Source organism: Oncorhynchus clarkii, chromosome 27 (assembly GCF_045791955.1).
Source record: "Oncorhynchus clarkii lewisi isolate Uvic-CL-2024 chromosome 27, UVic_Ocla_1.0, whole genome shotgun sequence".
Lineage (NCBI taxonomy): Eukaryota > Metazoa > Chordata > Actinopteri > Salmoniformes > Salmonidae > Oncorhynchus > Oncorhynchus clarkii.
In genome coordinates, this window is record NC_092173.1 from 41620979 (window position 1) to 41641577 (window position 20599).

General features: G+C 43.1%; 1 protein-coding gene across 3 annotated transcripts in view; it reads left to right on the forward strand.

The window, feature by feature from the left end:
• LOC139385891 (syntaxin-1A-like) overlaps positions 1-20599 on the forward strand; it is a 198912-nt gene that overhangs the window by 44320 nt on the left and 133993 nt on the right. For all 3 annotated transcript variants that reach the window (XM_071131179.1, XM_071131178.1, XM_071131180.1), the window contains exon 3: positions 3489-3588. In XM_071131179.1, the coding sequence (XP_070987280.1) occupies positions 3489-3588 (100 nt within the window). The remainder of the gene's footprint in view (positions 1-3488; positions 3589-20599) is intronic.

Sequence of the window (20599 nt, forward strand, 5' to 3'; positions counted from 1 at the left end):
ATATTAAAGCATTAGACCTCTCACTAAAATCATCAGTCATACAAAAGTTATACTTAAATCTGAAATGGTTCTCTAGTAAATTAGTAAAATGTCTCACCCCATGTTCAAGAATGGCCTTTTCCCTTTATTCAGATTACAACCTCTCACTGTATTCAGATTACAACCTCTCACTATATTCAGATTACAACCTCTCACTTTATTCAGATTACAACCTCTCACTATATTCAGATTACAACCTCTCACTATATTCAGATTACAACCTCTCCCTTCATTCAGATTACAACCTCTCACTATATTCAGATTACAACCTCTCCCTTTATTCAGATTACAACCTCTCACTGTATTCAGATTACAACCTCTCTCTGTATTCAGATTACAACCTATCCCTTTATTCAGATTACAACCTCTCCTTTATTCAGATTACAACCTCCCTGTATTCAGATTACAACCTCTCACTGTATTCAGATTACAATTTCTCACTGTATTCAGATTACAACCTCTCCTTTATTCAGATTACAACCTCTCCCTGTATTCAGATTACAACCTCTCCCTGTATTCAGATTACAACCTCTCCCTGTATTCAGATCACAACCTCTCCCTTTATTCAGATTACAACCTCTCCCTTTATTCAGATTACAACCTCTCCCTGTATTCAGATTACAACCTCTCCTTTATTAAGATTACAACCTCTCCTTTATTCAGATTACAACCTCTCACTGTATTCAGATTACAACCTCTCCCTTTATTCAGATTACAACCTCTCCTTTATTCAGACTACAACCTCTCCCTGTATTCAGATTACAACCTCTCACTGTATTCAGATTACAACCTCTCCTTTATTCAGATTACAACCTCTCACTATATTCAGATTACAACCTCTCCCTGTATTCAGATTACAACCTCTCCCTGTATTCAGATTACAACCTCTCCCTGTATTCAGATTACAACCTCTCACTGTATTCAGATTACAACCTCTCCCTTTATTCAGATTACAACCTCTCCCTGTATTCAGATTACAACCTCTCCCTGTATTCAGATTACAACCTCTCACTGTATTCAGATTACAACCTCTCCCTTTATTCAGATTACAACCTCTCCCTGTATTCAGATTACAACCTCTCCCTTTATTCAGATTACAACCTCTCCCTTTATTCAGATTACAACCTCTAATTTTGTTCAGATTACAACCTCTCCCTGTATTCAGATTACAACCTCTCCTTTATTCAGATTGCAACCTCTCCTTTATTCAGATTGCAACCTCTCCTTTATTCAGATTACAACCTCTCCCTGTATTCAGATTACAACCTCTCCCTTTATTCAGATTACAACCTCTCCCTTTATTCAGATTACAACCTCTCCCTTGATTCAGATTACAATTTCTCCCTGTATTCAGATTACAACCTCTCCCTTTGTTCAGATTACAACCTCTCCCTTTGTTCAGATTACAACCTCTCCCTTCATTCAGATTACAACCTCTCCCTGTATTCAGATTACAACCTCTCCCTTTGTTCAGATTACAACCTCTCCCTTCATTCAGATTACAACCTCTCCCTGTATTCAGATTACAACCTCTCCCTTTGTTCAGATTACAACCTCTCACTGTACTCAGATTACAACCTCTCCCTTCATTCAGATTACAACTGCTCACTTTCGGTTATTTGAAAATGAAATCATCTCCAAAATATCGTTATTTTTTTAAACAAGCCTTAGAATGGTGGTTGAAATTTCAGTTTAATCCACCTGAAAAGACAGAACAAATACTACAACAAATATTGTGGATATACTCAAATATACTAATAGATTTTTTTTTTTTAAACGTATTTTTCGATAAAATGTGACCAATTTCTTCTGAAACTCGTCAGTCTATTCTTGTTCTGAGAAATGAAGGCTATTCCATGCGGGAAATTGCCAAGAAACTGAAGATTTCGTAGAAAGCTGTGTACTACTGCCTTCACAGAACAGAGCAAACTGGCTCTAACCAGAATGGAAAGAGGAGTGGGAGGCCTCGGTACACAACTGAGCAAAGTACGTTCGTCTCTAGGAGACAGAACGCGTCTACTTCCTGAGCGGTATGACGGCTGCGTGGTCCCATGGTGTTTATTCTTGCGTACTATTGTTTGTACAGATGAACGTGGTACTTTCAGGCATTTAGAAATTGCTCCCAAGGATGAACCAAACTTGTGGAGGTCTACATTTTTTTCTGGGGTCTTTTTTTCTGATTTCTTTTGATTTTCCCATGTCGTCAAGCAAAGAGGTACTGAGTTTGAAGGTAGGCCTTGAAATACATCCACAGGTACACCTTCAATTGACTCAAATTATGTCAATTAGCCTATCAGAACCTTCTAAAGCCCTGACATCATTTTCTGGAATTTTCCAAGTTGTTCAATGGCACAGTCAACTTAGTGTATGTAAACTTCTGACCCACTGGAATTGTGATACAGTGAATTATAAGTGAAATAATCTCTCTGTAAACAATTGTTGGAAAAATTACTTGTATCATGCACAAAGAAGATGTCCTGACCAACTTGCCAATGCTATAGTTTGTTAACAAGAACTTTGTGAAGTAATTGAAAAATGAGTTTTAATGACTCCAAACTAAATGTATGTAAACTTTCAACTTCAACTGTAGATATTCCATAAAAAATCTGCCATTTCCAGCTACAATAGTCATTTACAATAACAATGTCTACACTGTATTTCTGATCAATTTGATGTTATTTTAAATGGACAAAATGTTTGCTTTTATAAAAAAAAAATAGGACATTTTTAAGTAACTCCAAACTTTTGTGTGTGTGTGTGTGTTTACCCCACAAAGATATATATGGCGGTTTGGAAATGATGCAGAAAATTACATTGATGGAAGCAACAATCTATCCGCAATATTATATATTTTATTTTTATTTAACCAGATAGGCCAGGTGAGATCAAGTTGTCATTTACAACTGTGACCTGGCCAAGATAAGGCATAGCAGTTCGACACATACAACAACACAGAGTTACACATTGAATAAACAAATGTACAGTCAATAACACAGTAGAAACCCACACACACAGTTCACTTCCATAACAGCCACACACAACATCATCACCTTGCTTCCTTCTGGAATCTGTGCTCTCCTCCTCTCATCTGTGCTCTCCTCCTCTCACCTTTTCCATTCTCTCTCTCTCTCTCTCTCTCTCTCTCTCTCTCTCTCTCTCTCTCTCTCTCTCTCTCTCTCTCTCTTCTCTCTCCTTCTCTCTCTTTCTCTCTCTCTCTCTCTCTCTCTCTCCTTCTCTCTCCTTCTCTCTCTCTCTCTCTCTCTCCTTCTCTCTCCCTCTCTCCCTCTCCTTCTCTCTCTCTCCCTCTCTCTCTCTCTCTCTCTCTCTCTCTCTCTCTCTCTCTCTCTCTCTCTCTCTCTCTCTCTCTCTCTCTCTCTCTCTCTCTCTCTCTCTCTCTCTCTCTCTCTCTCTCTCTCCCTCTCTCCCTCTCTCCCTCTCTCCCTCTGTAGGTGGAGGAGATCCGTGTCTTCATTGAGTCCCTGGCTGAGAAGGTGGAGGAGGTGAAGAGGAAACACAGTGCCATCCTGGCTGCACCCAACCCCGACGAGAGTGAGTCACTTTACTGTTACCTTACAGCTACCCTATACCTATACCCTATACTGTTACCTTACAGCTACCCTATACCTATACCCTATACTGTTACCTTACAGCTACCCTATACCCTGTACCCTATACTGTTACCTTACAGCTACCCTATACCCTATACTGTTACCTTACAGCTACCCTATACCCTATACCTATACCCTATACTGTTACCTTACAGCTACTCTATACCCTATACCTATACCCTATACTGTTACCTTACAGCTACCCTTTACCCTATACCTATACTGTTACCTTACAGCTACCCTATACCTATACTGTTACCTTACAGCTACTCTATACCCTATACTGTTACCTTACAGCTACCCTATACCCTATACTGTTACCTTACAGCTACCCTATACCCTATACTTTTACCTTACAGCTACCCTATACCCTATACTGTTACCTTACAGCTACCCTATACCCTATACTGTTACCTTACAGCTACCCTATACCCTATACTGTTACCTTACAGCTACCCTATACCCTATACTTTTACCTTACAGCTACCCTATACCCTATACTGTTACCTTACAGCTACCCTATACCTATACCCTATACTGTTACCTTACAGCTACCCTATACCCTATAACTATACCCTATACTGTTACCTTACAGCTACCCTATACCTATACCCTATACTGTTACCTTACAGCTACCCTATACCTATACCCTATACTGTTACCTTACAGCTACCCTATACCCTGTACCCTATACTGTTACCTTACAGCTACCCTATACCCTATACTGTTACCTTACAGCTACCCTATACCCTATACCTATACCCTATACTGTTACCTTACAGCTACTCTATACCCTATACCTATACCCTATACTGTTACCTTACAGCTACCCTTTACCCTATACCTATACTGTTACCTTACAGCTACCCTATACCTATACTGTTACCTTACAGCTACTCTATACCCTATACCTATACTGTTACCTTACAGCTACCCTATACCCTATACTGTTACCTTACAGCTACCCTATACCCTATACTGTTACCTTACAGCTACCCTATACCCTATACTTTTACCTTACAGCTACCCTATACCCTATACTGTTACCTTACAGCTACTCTATACCCTATACCTATACCCTATACTGTTACCTTACAGCTACCCTATACCTATACTGTTACCTTACAGCTACCCTATACCTATACCCTGTACCCTATACCTATACTTTTACCTTACAGCTACCCTATACCCTATACTGTTACCTTACAGCTACCCTATACCCTATACTTTTACCTTACAGCTACCCTATACCCTATACTGTTACCTTACAGCTACCATATACCCTATACTGTTACCTTACAGCTACTCTATACCCTATACCTATACCCTAAACTGTTACCTTACAGCTACTATATACCCTATACTGTTACCTTACAGCTACTCTATACCCTATACCTATACTGTTACCTTACAGCTACTCTATACCCTATACCCTATACCTATACCCTACACTATATTACTGTTACCCAAACCTCCATGGGGGACAGAGGTGTGATGTCACTACACTATATTACTGTTACCCAAACCTCCATGGGGGACAGAGGTGTGATGTCACTACACTATATTACTGTTACCCAAACCTCCATGGGGGACAGAGGTGTGATGTCACTACACTATATTACTGTTACCCAAACCTCCATGGGGGACAGAGGTGTGATGTCACTACACTATATTACTGTTACCCAAACCTCCATGGGGGACAGAGGTGTGATGTCACTACACTATATTACTGTTACCCAAACCTCCATGGGGGACAGAGGTGTGATGTCACTACACTATATTACTGTTACCCAAACCTCCATGGGGGACAGAGGTGTGATGTCACTACACTATATTACTGTTACCCAAACCTCCATGGGGGACAGAGGTGTGATGTCACTACACTATATTACTGTTACCCAAACCTCCATGGGGGACAGAGGTGTGATGTCACTACACTATATTACTGTTACCCAAACCTCCATGGGGGACAGAGGTGTGATGTCGCCACACTATATTACTGTTACCCAAACCTCCATGGGGGACAGAGGTGTGATGTCACTACACTATATTACTGTTACCCAAACCTCCATGGGGGACAGAGGTGTGATGTCGCCACACTATATTACTGTTACCCAAACCTCCATGGGGGACAGAGGTGTGATGTCACTACACTATATTACTGTTACCCAAACCTCCATGGGGGACAGAGGTGTGATGTCACTACACTATATTACTGTTACCCAAACCTCCATGGGGGACAGAGGTGTGATGTCACTACACTATATTACTGTTACCCAAACCTCCATGGGGGACAGAGGTGTGATGTCGCCACACTATATTAACGACACACCACATTGATGAAGAATAATTTTTACAAAATAATCATTCATCCCTAAGTTAATATTTAATTCCATAACCAGACTTAAATGACTTCTAATGAGTTAGCGGATCTCATGATGGAGTCGGGCCTAAGGAGAACGAGCAGGGAGAACGGGCCTCCGTTAGATAGATGAGGAGAAGGAAGAGGAGGATGATTTGTCACAGGAGGAAATAAAATAAAATGTTATTACATTTTATTGGTCACATACACATGGTTAGTAGATGTGATTGGTCACATACACATGGTTAGCAGATGTTATTGGTCACGTACACATGGTTAGCAGATGTTATTGGTCACATGGTTAGCAGATGTTATTGGTCACGTACACATGGTTATCAGATGTGATTGGTCACATACACATGGTTAGCAGATGTTATTGGTCACATACACATGGTTAGCAGATGTTATTGGTCACATACACATGGTTAGCAGATGTTATTGGTCACATACACATGGTTAGCAGATGTTATTGGTCACATACACATGGTTAGCAGATGTTATTGGTCACATACACATGGTTAGCAGATGTTATTGGTCACATACACATGGTTAGCAGATGTTATTGGTCACATACACATGGTTATCAGATGTGATTGGTCACATACACATGGTTATCAGATGTTATTGGTCACATACACATGGTTAGCAGATGTTATTGGTCACATACACATGGTTAGCAGATGTTATTGGTCACATACACATGGTTATCAGATGTTATTGGTCACATACACATGGTTAGCAGATGTTATTGGTCACATACACATGGTTAGTAGATGTTATTGGTCACATACACATGGTTAGCAGATGTTATTGGTCACATACACATGGTTAGCAGATGTTATTGGTCACATACACATGGTTAGCAGATGTTATTGGTCACATACACATGGTTAGCAGATGTTATTGGTCACATGGTTAGCAGATGTTATTGGTCACATACACATGGTTAGCAGATGTTATTGGTCACATACACGTGGTTAGCAGATGTTATTGGTCACATACACATGGTTAGCAGATGTTATTGGTCACATGGTTAGCAGATGTTATTGGTCACATACACATGGTTAGCAGATGTTATTGGTCACATACACGTGGTTAGCAGATGTTATTGATCACATACACATGGTTAGCAGATGGTATTGATCACATACACATGGTTAGCAGATGTTATTGGTCACATACACATGGTTAGCAGATGTTATTGGTCACATACACATGGTTAGCAGATGTTATTGGTCACATACACATGGTTAGCAGATGTTATTGGTCACATACACATGGTTATCAGATGTTATTGGTCACATACACATGGTTAGCAGATGTTATTGGTCACATACACATGGTTAGTAGATGTTATTGGTCACATACACATGGTTAGCAGATGTTATTGGTCACATACACATGGTTAGCAGATGTTATTGGTCACATACACATGGTTAGCAGATGTTATTGGTCACATACACATGGTTAGCAGATGTTATTGGTCACATGGTTAGCAGATGTTATTGGTCACATACACATGGTTAGCAGATGTTATTGGTCACATACACGTGGTTAGCAGATGTTATTGGTCACATACACATGGTTAGCAGATGTTATTGGTCACATGGTTAGCAGATGTTATTGGTCACATACACATGGTTAGCAGATGTTATTGGTCACATACACGTGGTTAGCAGATGTTATTGATCACATACACATGGTTAGCAGATGGTATTGATCACATACACATGGTTAGCAGATGGTATTGGTCACATACACGTGGTTAGCAGATGTTATTGGTCACATACACATGGTTAGCAGATGTTATTGGTCACATACACATGGTTAGCAGATGTTATTGATCACATACACATGGTTAGCAGATGGTATTGGTCACATGGTTAGCAGATGTTATTGGTCACATACACATGGTTATCAGATGTTATTGGTGACATACACATGGTTATCAGATGTTATTGGTCACATACACATGGTTAGCAGATGTTATTGGTCACATACACATGGTTATCAGATGTTATTGCGAGTGTAGTGAAATGTTTATTCCACAACAAAACATAATATCTAACAAATATCACAACAAAACCTAATACACACAATCTAGTAAAGGAATGGGATGAGAATATATAAGCATAAAATATATGGATGGGCAGTGACAGAGCGGTTAAGATGCACTAGATAGTAAAGAATAGATAGTGGAGGATACAGTATACAGTATATACATATGAGATGAGTAATGTGAGATATGTAAACATTATTAAAGTGGCATTATAAAGTGACTGGTGTTCCATTTATTAAAGTGGCCAATGATATCAAGTCTGTTGGTGGAAGCGTCATTCTTGAAACGTGGAATCTGATTGGTCAGACCAGCTTTGGATAGACCCAAACACGGGGGCTTCCTGTTTTAGTTTCTGCCCATAGGAGGTGAGCAACAAGATGGACTCTTGGTCAGATTCTCCAAAGGGAGGGTAGGGGAGGGCCTTGTATGCATCGCAGAGTGGCAGTGGTCGAGCGTGTTACTCTCTCGTGTACTGCAATCGATATGCTGATAGAATTTAGGTAGCCTTGTTCTCAGATTAATTCTGCTAAAATCCCCAGCTACAATAAATGCAGCCTCAGAATATATGGTTTCCAGTTTGCATAAAGTCCAGTGAAGTTCCTTGATGGCCGTCTTGGTATCCGCTTGATTGATTGATTGATTGATTGATTGATTGATTGTGAGGAATTCTAGGTCAGGTGAACAAAAGGACTTGAGTTCCTGTATGTGGTTACAATTACACCATGAGTCGTTAATCATGAAACATACACCCCCGCCCTTCTTCTTACCAGAGAGATGTTTGTTCCTGTCGGTGCGATGCACTGAAAACCTCGTTGACTGTACGGACTCCGACAGCATGTCCCCAGCTAGCCATGTTTCCGTGAAACAGAGTATGTTACAATCCCTTCTATCTCTTTTGAAAGCAACTTTTGCCCTGATTTCGTTAACTAGGGACTGGACATTAGCGAGTAATAATAATATACTGGGAAGCGGTGGGTGGTGTGCCCACATCCGAAGCCTCACTAGAAGAGTACACCCTCTCCTCGGGCACCCTCCCCTCCGGCACCCTGCCCTCCGGCACCCTCCCCTCCGGCACCCTCCCCTCCGGCACCCTCCCCTCCGGCACCCTGCCCTCCGGCACCCTCCCCTCCGGCACCCTCCCCTCCGGCACCCTCCACTCCGGCACCCTCCACTCCGGCACCCTGCCCTCCGGCACCCTCCCGTCCGGCACCCTGCCCTCCGGCACCCTCCCGTCCGGCACCCTGCCCTCCGGCACCCTCTCCTCCGGCACCCTCCCCTCCGGCACCCTCCTTTGATTTGAGCCCATGCAACCCTTTTAACGACAACACAGGGTTGGATTTGAGCCCATGCAACTCTTCTAACGACAACACAGGATTGGATTTGAGCCCATGCAACCCTTCTAACGACAACACAGGGTTGGATTTGAGGCCATGCAACCCTTCTAACGACAACACAGGGTTGGATTTGAGCCCATGCAACTCTCTAGCGAGTAATAATAATATACTGGGAAGCGGTGGGTGGTGTGCCCACATCCGAAGCCTCACTAGAAGAGTACACCCTCTCCTCGGGCACCCTCCCCTCCGGCACCCTGCCCTCCGGCACCCTCCCCTCCGGCACCCTCCCCTCCGGCACCCTCCCCTCCGGCACCCTGCCCTCCGGCACCCTCCCCTCCGGCACCCTCCCCTCCGGCACCCTCCCCTCCGGCACCCTCCACTCCGGCACCCTCCACTCCGGCACCCTGCCCTCCGGCACCCTCCCGTCCGGCACCCTGCCCTCCGGCACCCTCTCCTCCGGCACCCTCCCCTCCGGCACCCTCCTTTGATTTGAGCCCATGCAACCCTTTTAACGACAACACAGGGTTGGATTTGAGCCCATGCAACTCTTCTAACGACAACACAGGATTGGATTTGAGCCCATGCAACCCTTCTAACGACAACACAGGGTTGGATTTGAGGCCATGCAACCCTTCTAACGACAACACAGGGTTGGATTTGAGCCCATGCAACTCTTCTAACGACAACACAGGGTTGGATTTGAGCCCATGCAATGAGGGGGCAGGGGAAAGCAAGGTGGCGTGTTTAAGACGGGGCCTTTCCATAGGTCGTTTTGTGGCACGTGAGGAGCACCACAGTCAGGGTGTGTAAAATGTTAATGTCAGGCCTATTCATTATATGGAGGTCAATAGATACCTTCCTACCTCCCAGTGTGGTGCTAATGGAATAGAGTCAGAGACTAATGTCATCTGGATCACATGTAACGCTGGGTGCTGAGCACTGATTAGAGTGAGTGAGTGAGTGAGTGAGTGAGTGAGTGAGTGAGTGAGTGAGTGAGTGAGTGAGTGAGTGAGTGAGTGAGTGAGTGAGTGAGGTGAGTATGAGACACTGTCACAGAAAATAAATTTATACGGTAATTTGGGGTAATATCAACAGTGAAATGTTTTACTGCAACATACTGTAAATGATGGTGCATTGTGGGAAAATGTTGTGGGGAGGGGATAGAATGTTAGTTTATTAAATTGTACTATCATTCCACCCCACAGAATACCGTACCATATCATTGGAGTGGCAAAAACATTTTGACCAATAGTGTTGTTTCTGGCTCATTAACACATGTTGAGGCTAGACTTGTAAAAAACTATATTTGTTGCTCTACTAATTTAACTCCGATGTGGTTATAGTGCCCCATCAATTTGAAATGTATAGGGGGACAGGCTGGATAAGAGGGAAATGATGCAAGATCATTTACTGATTCATTAATGGAATAATTAATTGATCTGATTTTATTTGATTAAGTTGGTTATACGATCCAAATTAATCTAAGAGGGGCACCATTAAGCATTAAGAACCCTTTGAATCTATCATTAACCATTAATGACTTCAATGCCACAAAAAATCATTCAAGGTTTTATTTACTTGACTAAATAATTAGAAAAGGTGGTAGTTTAATAAAAGATCAGATATCAAGACAGGGTACTCAAGACAGGGTACTCAAGACAGGGTACTCTGGGATACAAGACAGTCGAGGTAATAGGTTCCACTGGTCAATGTGAATAACTTCCGTACACAACTCAGATACAACAACACATTAAAGGACTTTTTCAGAAATAGACATGTCTTACAGTAGGCTACCAGTTAGCATCCGATATGGACAGGGCCAGGACGGTATTGATCATTGGTTTGTTAAATTAGACCTGCCGTCTTGCAATACTCAATGACTTCCACCACTTTACACACACACACACACACACACACACACACACACACACACAGCACCACGTTCAGAGGAAATGAAGAATGCGATAGGTTAAATGTCTTGTATGTCAGTGTTGCCTGCCCAGTCGGATTCCGTTAGGGTGGGACGGAGCTGGGGAAAAGGTTTGTTGTCCAAGTCTCTCGCGACAGTAGTGCTGAGGACCGAAGGCCGAAGTAGCTCGCAGCCGAAAGGGGCTATACCCATCTCTCTCGGTCTCTCTCTCTCTCGTCCTGTTCTGTTCTGTTCTTCAGCAGCCGCCCTGTGAGCTGACTGAAGTGTGTATAAAATCCAATAAGTTTGAAGTCTCTCTTACTGTCAGTCCCACTCAGAGCCTCTCTTACAATAGCCAGTCTGACTGCCTGTGTGTGTGGGCCCTGAGCCATAAACTTAACACAGATACAGATTTTCTTAGCAGAGAGGGAAAAGAGAGATATTACAGAATATAAAATAACACCTGTAGGGAGGCTAGGAAATAAGAGGGGAAGATAGAAAATACGAAGGGAAGCACCCATAGGGAAGATAGAAAATAAGAAGGAAAGCACCCATAGGGAAGATAGAAAATGTGTGTTTCCTTGTGTGTTAGTGTTCCGTATGTTCCCTTGTGTGTTAGTGTTCCGTATGTCCCCTTGTGTGTTGGTGTTCCGTATGTTCATCTAGTGTGTTAGTGTTCCGTATGTTCATCTTGTGTGTTGGTGTGCCGTATGTTCATCTTGTGTGTTGGTGTTCCGTATGTTCCCTTGTGTGTTGGTGTTCCGTATGTTCATCTTGTGTGTTGGTGTTCCGTATGTTCATCTAGTGTGTTAGTGTTCCGTATGTTCATCTTGTGTGTTGGTGTTCCGTATGTTCATCTAGTGTGTTGGTGTTCCGTATGTTCATCTTGTGTGTTGGTGTTCCGTATGTTTCCTTGTGTGTTAGTGTTCCGTATGTTCCCTTGTGTGTTGGTGTTCCGTATGTTCATCTTGTGTGTTGGTGTTCCGTATGTTCATCTAGTGTGTTAGTGTTCCGTATGTTCATCTTGTGTGTTGGTGTTCCGTATGTTCATCTAGTGTGTTGGTGTTCCGTATGTTCATCTTGTGTGTTGGTGTTCCGTATGTTTCCTTGTGTGTTAGTGTTCCGTATGTTCATTTTGTGTGTTGGTGTTCCGTATGTTCATCTAGTGTGTTGGTGTTCCGTATGTTCCCTTGTGTGTTAGTGTTCCGTATGTTCATCTTGTGTGTTGGTGTTCCGTATGTTCCCTTGTGTGTTAGTGTTCCGTATGTTCATCTTGTGTGTTGGTGTTCCGTATGTTCATCTAGTGTGTTTGTGTTCCGTATGTTCATCTAGTGTGTTAGTGTTCCGTATGTTCATCTTGTGTGTTGGTGTTCCGTATGTTCCCTTGTGTGTTAGTGTTCCGTATGTTCCCTTGTGTGTTGGTGTTCCGTATGTTCCCTTGTGTGTTAGTGTTCCGTATGTTCATCTTGTGTGTTGGTGTTCCGTATGTTCATCTTGTGTGTTGGTGTTCCGTATGTTCATCTTGTGTGTTGGTGTTCCGTATGTTCATCTAGTGTGTTAGTGCTCCGTATGTTCCCTTGTGTGTTGGTGTTCCGTATGTTCATCTTGTGTGTTGGTGTTCCGTATGTTCATCTTGTGTGTTAGTGTTCCGTATGTTCCCTTGTGTGTTAGTGTTCCGTATGTTCCCTTGTGTGTTAGTGTTCCGTATGTTCATCTTGTGTGTTAGTGTTCCGTATGTTCCCTTGTGTGTTAGTGTTCCGTATGTTCCCTTGTGTGTTAGTGTTCCGTATGTTCATCTTGTGTGTTAGTGTTCCGTATGTTCATCTTGTGTGTTGGTGTTCCGTATGTTCATCTAGTGTGTTGGTGTTCCGTATGTTCATCTAGTGTGTTGGTGTTCCGTATGTTCATCTAGTGTGTTGGTGTTCCGTATGTTCCCTTGTGTGTTAGTGTTCCGTATGTTCATATTGTGTGTTGGTGTGCCGTATGTTCATCTTGTGTGTTAGTGTTCTGTATGTTCATCTTGTGTGTTGGTGTGCCGTATGTTCATCTTGTGTGTTACTGTTCCGTATGTTCCCTTGTGTGTTAGTGTTCCGTATGTTCCCTTGTGTGTTAGTGTTCCGTATGTTCCCTTGTGTGTTGGTGTTCCGTATGTTCATCTTGTGTGTTGGTGTTCCGTATGTTCATCTAGTGTGTTGGTGTTCCGTATGTTCATCTAGTGTGTTGGTGTTCCGTATGTTCATCTAGTGTGTTGGTGTTCCGTATGTTCATCTAGTGTGTTGGTGTTCCGTATGTTCATCTAGTGTGTTGGTGTTCCGTATGTTCATCTAGTGTGTTAGTGTTCCGTATGTTCATCTAGTGTGTTAGTGTTCCGTATGTTCATCTTGTGTGTTAGTGTTCCGTATGTGCTGATGTTAGGTGGTGAAGTCATGTGGGACAACTAGAAGTCATGTGGGACAACTAGAAGTCATGTGGGACAACTAGAAGTCATGTGTGTATGCTACTGAATTATGCTTTAGGTTTGTCCTATGAAAACTACGAGCGAGAAAACCGTCAAGATAATACAACTACAAACCCTCAAGATAAAACAACTACAAACCCTCAAGATAAAAACTAAAAACCCTCAAGATGAAACAACTAAAAACCCTCAAGATAAAAACTAAAAACCCTCAAGATGAAACAACTAAAAACCCTCAAGAAATAAAACACTGAAAACCCTCAAGATAAAACAACTACAAACCCTCAAGATAAAAACTACAAACCCTCAAGATAAAAACTAAAAACCCTCAAGATGAAACAACTAAAAAGCCTCAAGATAAAACAACTAAAAAGCCTCAAGATAAAACAACTAAAAACCCTCAAGATAAAAACTACAAACCCTCAAGATAAAACAACTAAAAACCCTCAAGATAAAAACTAAAAACCCTCAAGATGAAACAACTAAAAAGCCTCAAGATAAAACAACTAAAAAGCCTCAAGATAAAACAACTAAAAACCCTCAAGATAAAAACTAAAAACCCTCAAGATGAAACAACTAAAAACCCTCAAGAAATAAAACACTGAAAAGCATCAAGAAATTAAACACAGGAAAAACTCTGAAGACTGAAAACCATGGCTCCGATTCACGGTGTGTTCTGCCCTCCTTTCTGAGCCCTAATGACAGGCTATATGATTTATTTTGTGGTACCCCTGAATCTTTGAGCTGGGTGGTTCATATGAGAGATGGATATATGGGTTACATGTTCCAGCTGGAAGACTTGACAGTTAGGGTCAAGTAAGTACCTGTCTTGTCGATCTATTCCAACCAAAAATTCATGATTTTCTGTCCTGCCTTCACTTTGAAGAAAATGGAATAAGATTAAACTGGGCCTATGTTAGATGGAGAATGTGCTTAGTGGAACATCACTGTCTGGTTATGTTGCTGAAGAGGAAATGTGTGGGCTTAATGAGATCCGGGCCATCTGTATTTCAAAGCCTTGTGAACAAACCTAAATAGAAAGGCACAGTTTTGGTCCAATTCAATGAAGTTAATGCTATGAAGAGTTCTGATGTGTTTGTTTTTTCAAACGCTTGCCTGCAGGTAAAAAAATAAATACAAAAATCCATCTCGAAAATGTCCATTTGAAGCATTTCTCTTAACCAGAGCGACTTACAGGAGCAATTAGAGTTAAGTGCCTTCCTCAAGGACACATCGACAGATTCTTCACTTAGTCGGCTCGGGGTTTTCAACCAACAACCTTTCAGTTGCTGGCCCAATGCTCTTAAACGCTTCCCCACTCTCTCTCGCTCTCTCTCTCTCTACCGTTCTCTCTCTCTCTGTCTGTCTCTCTCTCTCTCTCTACCATTCTCTCTCTCTCTACCATTCTCTCTCTCTACCATTCTCTCTCTCTCTCTCTCTCTCTCTCTCTCTCTCTCTCTCTCTCTCTCTCTCTCTCTACCGTTCTCTCTCTCTCTGTCTCTACCGTTCTCTCTGTCTCTACCGTTCTCTCTCTCTCTCTCTCTGTCTCTCTCTCTCTCTCTGTCTCTCTCTTTACCTTTCTCTATTTCTCTCTACACCTCTCTCTCTCGCGCTTTCTCTCTACCTAACTCTCAGCAGCCTACACAGGGTCCTGTGCAGAGAGGGGCTGCATTACTTCATGGAAACACAGGGCTTTCGTTGGGGTTTGACCTGTAGGGGTTTGACCTTTAGGGGTTTGACCTTTAGGGGTTTGACCTTTAGGGGTTTGACCTTTAGGGGTTTGACCCCATGTTGTTGTTTATTTATTTTTGTTGTTGAAGAGAATGCACTGTGACTAGGTTAGTTAAGGGGAGTGGGGTTAGTTAAGGGGTGTGGGGTTAGTTAAGGGGTGTGGGGTTAGTTAAGGGGTGTGGGGTTAGTTAAGGGGAGTGGGGTTAGTTAAGGGGGGTGGGGTTAGTTAAGGGGGGTGGGGTTAGTTAAGGGGTGTGGGGTTAGTTAAGGGGTGTGGGGTTAGTTAAGGGGTGTGGGGTTAGTTAAGGGGAGTGGGGTTAGTTAAGGGGTGTGGGGTTAGTTAAGGGGTGTGGGGTTAGTTAAGGGGTGTGGGGTTAGTTAAGGGGTGTGGGGTTAGTTAAGGGGTGTGGGGTTAGTTAAGGGGTGTGGGGTTAGTTAAGGGGAGTGGGGTTAGTTAAGGGGAGTGGGGTTAGTTAAGGGGAGTGGGGTTAGTTAAGGGGTGTGGGGTTAGTTAAGGGGTGTGGGGTTAGTTAAGGGGTGTGGGGTTAGTTAAGGGGAGTGGGGTTAGTTAAGGGGTGTGGGGTTAGTTAAGGGGAGTGGGGTTAGTTAAGGGGGGTGGGGTTAGTTAAGGGGAGTGGGGTTAGTTAAGGGGAGTGGGGTTAGTTAAGGGGAGTGGGGTTAGTTAAGGGGTGTGGGGTTAGTTAAGGGGTGTGGGGTTAGTTAAGGGGTGTGGGGTTAGTTAAGGGGAGTGGGGTTAGTTAAGGGGTGTGGGGTTAGTTAAGGGGTGTGGGGTTAGTTAAGGGGTGTGGGGTTAGTTAAGGGGTGTGGGGTTAGTTAAGGGGTGTGGGGTTAGTTAAGGGGGGTGGGGTTAGTATAGGGGAGTGGGGTTAGTTAAGGGGAGTGGGGTTAGTATAGGGGGGTGGGGTTAGTTAAGGGGAGTGGGGTTAGTTAAGGGGAGTGGGGTTAGTATAGGGGGGTGGGGTTAGTATAGGGGAGTGGGGTTAGTTAAGGGGGGTGGGGTTAGTATAGGGGAGTGGGGTTAGTTAAGGGGAGTGGGGTTAGTATAGGGGGTGGGGTTAGTATAGGGGAGTGGGGTTAGTTAAGGGGAGTGGGGTTAGTTAAGGGGGGTGGGGTTAGTATAGGGGAGTGGGGTTAGTATAGGGGAGTGGGGTTAGTTAAGGGGAGTGGGGTTAGTTAAGGGGTGTGGGGTTAGTTAAGGGGTGTGGAATTAGTTAAGGGGGGTGGGGTTAGTATAGGGGAGTGGGGTTAGTTAAGGGGGGTGGGGTTAGTATAGGGGAGTAGGGTTAGTTAAGGGGAGTGGGGTTAGTTAAGGGGAGTGGGGTTAGTATAGGGGAGTGGGGTTAGTTAAGGGGGGTGGGGTTAGTATAGGGGAGTGGGGTTAGTTAAGGGGGGTGGAATTAGTTAAGGGGGGTGGGGTTAGTTAAGGGGGGTGGGGTTAGTATAGGGGTGTGGGGTTAGTTAAGGGGGGTGGAATTAGTTAAGGGGGGTGGGGTTAGTATAGGGGAGTGAGGTTAGTATAGGGGTGTGGGGTTAGTATAGGGGAGTGGGGTTAGTATAGGGGGGTGGGGTTAGTATAGGGGGGTGGGGTTAGTATAGGGGTGTGGGGTTAGTATAGGGGAGTGGGGTTAGTATAGGGGAGTGGGGTTAGTTAAGGGGGGTGGGGTTAGTATAGGGGAGTGGGGTTAGTATAGGGGAGTGGGGTTAGTTAAGGGGGGTGGGGTTAGTATAGGGGAGTGGGGTTAGTTAAGGGGGGTGGGGTTAGTATAGGGGAGTGGGGTTAGTTAAGAGGATTGGGGTTAGTATAGGGGAGTGGGGTTAGTTAAGGGGGGTGGGGTTAGTTAAGGGGAGTGGGGTTAGTTAAGGGGGGTGGGGTTAGTATAGGGGAGTGGGGTTAGTTAAGAGGATTGGGGTTAGTTCAGTTCAACAAATAGTATATTCGTAACATACTGTATGTTTTTAGGTTTCCATATACGATTTACAACCATACTGACTTCCCAAACCATAGCAAAAACCATTGTTTTAAACATGTATACCGGACTCCCTAATGAGGCCAAAATCCCCTTTTTAAAAGAGGGTTCTTTTCACCTCTGTCACAAAGAAGCCCCAACGATCCAGAAAGAAGTGTAAGAAAACCCAGCCAAAGAGAATCCATCAAATCTGGGACCTTTCTTCCAATGTAACAATTGAAAGGTAAGATGCATATTGATTTATGTTTATATGCTATATTTAAGCAATAAGGCACGAGGCGCTGTGGTATATGGCCAATATACCACAACAGCTGTTCTTAAGCACGACACAATGTGGAGTGCCTAGAATACAACCCACAGCCTTGGTATATTGGCCATATACCACAAACCCCCGAGGTGCCTTATTGCCATTATAAACTGGTTACCAACGTAACTAGAGCAGTTAAAATAAATGTTTTGTCATACCTGTGGTATATGGTCTGATATACTATGGCTTTCAGCCTATCAGCATTCAGGGCTCGACCCCACACGGTTTATAATCCTTTTAAAAATGATTGCTCTATAAAGGGGCTCAACTATACTGTAGATCTCATACAGTCTACCTCCTCAGCTCTTGATAGATAGAGTGATTGTCCTGTGAGTGATCACAGCTGCTGCAGGGTTCAAGTGTATTTGGAGACAGTACACTGTTCCAGGGGTTGTGAACTGCTATCTGCGTGTCACATTTTCTGTGTTATTGCTAGAGAGAACGTAGAGAGTGCAGAGTGGCTCTGATACTCGTGATAGTGATATGGGGACATTGTACTCGTTAGCTTACTGATGCTTTGTGCTGTCATGTACCTCTGACCCAGCACAGTGCAGCTGTCCCCGATGATAAGGTCACTACCACGGCAACTGAACCCAGAGGGGAGCAGATCGACTGTCGTGCACTGAACCCTCTCAGTCTCTGCCTGTGTGTTCATGTGTGACATCTCTCTCTGTTAATATTCTCTCTTCTCTGTTATTATTCTCTCTCGCTCTCTATCGCTCTCTATCGCTCTCTATCGCTCTCTATCGCTCTCTATCGCTCTCTATCGCTCTCTATCGCTCTCTATCGCTCTCTCTCGCTCTCGCTCTCTCTCTCTCTCCCTCTCTCTCTCTCTCGCTCTCTCTCTCTCTCTCTCTCGCTCTCTCTCTCGCTCTCTCTCTTGCTCTCTCTCCCTCTCTCTCACGCTCTCTCGCTCTCTCTCTCTCTCTCTCTTGCTCTCTCATTTCTTCTCTGTTATTATTCTCGCTCTCGCTCGCTCTCTCTCTCTCGCGCTCTCTCGCGCTCTCTCGCGCTCTCTCGCGCTCTCTCGCGCTCGCTCGCTCTCTCATATTCCTTCTCTCTGTTATTATTCTCTCTCATATTCCTTCTCTCTGTTATTATTCTCTCTCATATTCCTTCTCTCTGTTATTATTCTCTCTCATTCCTTCTCTCTGTTATTATTCTCTCTCATTCCTTCTCTCTGTTATTATTCTCTCTCATATTCCTTCTCTCTGTTATTATTCTCTCTCATATTCCTTCTCTCTGTTATTATTCTCTCTCATTCCTTCTCTCTGTTATTATTCTCTCTCATTCCTTCTCTCTGTTATTATTCTCTCTCATATTCCTTCTCTCTGTTATTATTCTCTCTCATTCCTTCTCTCTGTTATTATTCTCTCTCATTCCTTCTCTCTGTTATTATTCTCTCTCATATTCCTTCTCTCTGTTATTATTCTCTCTCATATTCCTTCTCTCTGTTATTATTCTCTCTCATATTCCTTCTCTCTGTTATTATTCTCTCTCATTCCTTCTCTCTGTTATTATTCTCTCTCATATTCCTTCTCTCTGTTATTATTCTCTCTCATTCCTTCTCTCTGTTATTATTCTCTCTCATTCCTTCTCTCTGTTATTATTCTCTCTCATTCCTTCTCTCTGTTATTATTCTCTCTCATTCCTTCTCTCTGTTATTATTCTCTCTCATATTCCTTCTCTCTGTTATTATTCTCTCTCATATTCCTTCTCTCTGTTATTATTCTCTCTCATTCCTTCTCTCTGTTGGTGTGTTACCTATGACAACAACCATAGAATTGACAGGGTGTTGTCCAGCATTCAGGCCCTTATGGAATAACCCCCAAAATGAGCAGGAGCCTCAACGACCTCCCCCCGTTGTACACCTCTACCCCTTTTGGGATAAGTGATCTAACGACAATAGATTAGATACATGTTATTGTAACTACCAAGGAGGAAATGGTTTGGTCACAACATAATACATAACAACTCTGAATGATACACCATATTGCTGTACTGGCTGTTTATGAGATTGTTACACTAACTTAGAATATGTATATTGACTAACTACTATGTAATGGTATCTGGTGTTAACAGCCCTGAAGACATGTCTGTACTATGTCATGGTATCTGCTGTTAACAGCCCTGAAGACATGTCTGTACTATGTCATGGTATCTGCTGTTAACAGCCCTGAAGACATGTCTGTACTATGTCATGGTATTTGCTGTTAACAGCCCTGAAGACATGTCTGTACTATGTCATGGTATCTGCTGTTAACAGCCCTGAAGACATGTCTGTACTATGTCATGGTATCTGCTGTTAACAGCCCTGAAGACATGTCTGTACTATGTCATGGTATCTGCTGTTAACAGCCCTGAAGACATGTCTGTACTATGTCATGGTATCTGCTGTTAACAGCCCTGAAGACATGTCTGTACTATGTCATGGTATCTGCTGTTAACAGCCCTGAAGACATGTCTGTACTATGTCATGGTATCTGCTGTTAACAGCCCTGAAGACATGTCTGTACTATGTAATGGTATCTGCTGTTAACAGCCCTGAAGACATGTCTGTACTATGTCATGGTATCTGCTGTTAACAGCCCTGAAGACATGTCTGTACTATGTCATGGTATCTGCTGTTAACAGCCCTGAAGACATGTCTGTACTATGTCATGGTATTTGCTGTTAACAGCCCTGAAGACATGTCTGTACTATGTCATGGTATCTGCTGTTAACAGCCCTGAAGACATGTCTGTACTATGTCATGGTATCTGCTGTTAACAGCCCTGAAGACATGTCTGTACTATGTCATGGTATCT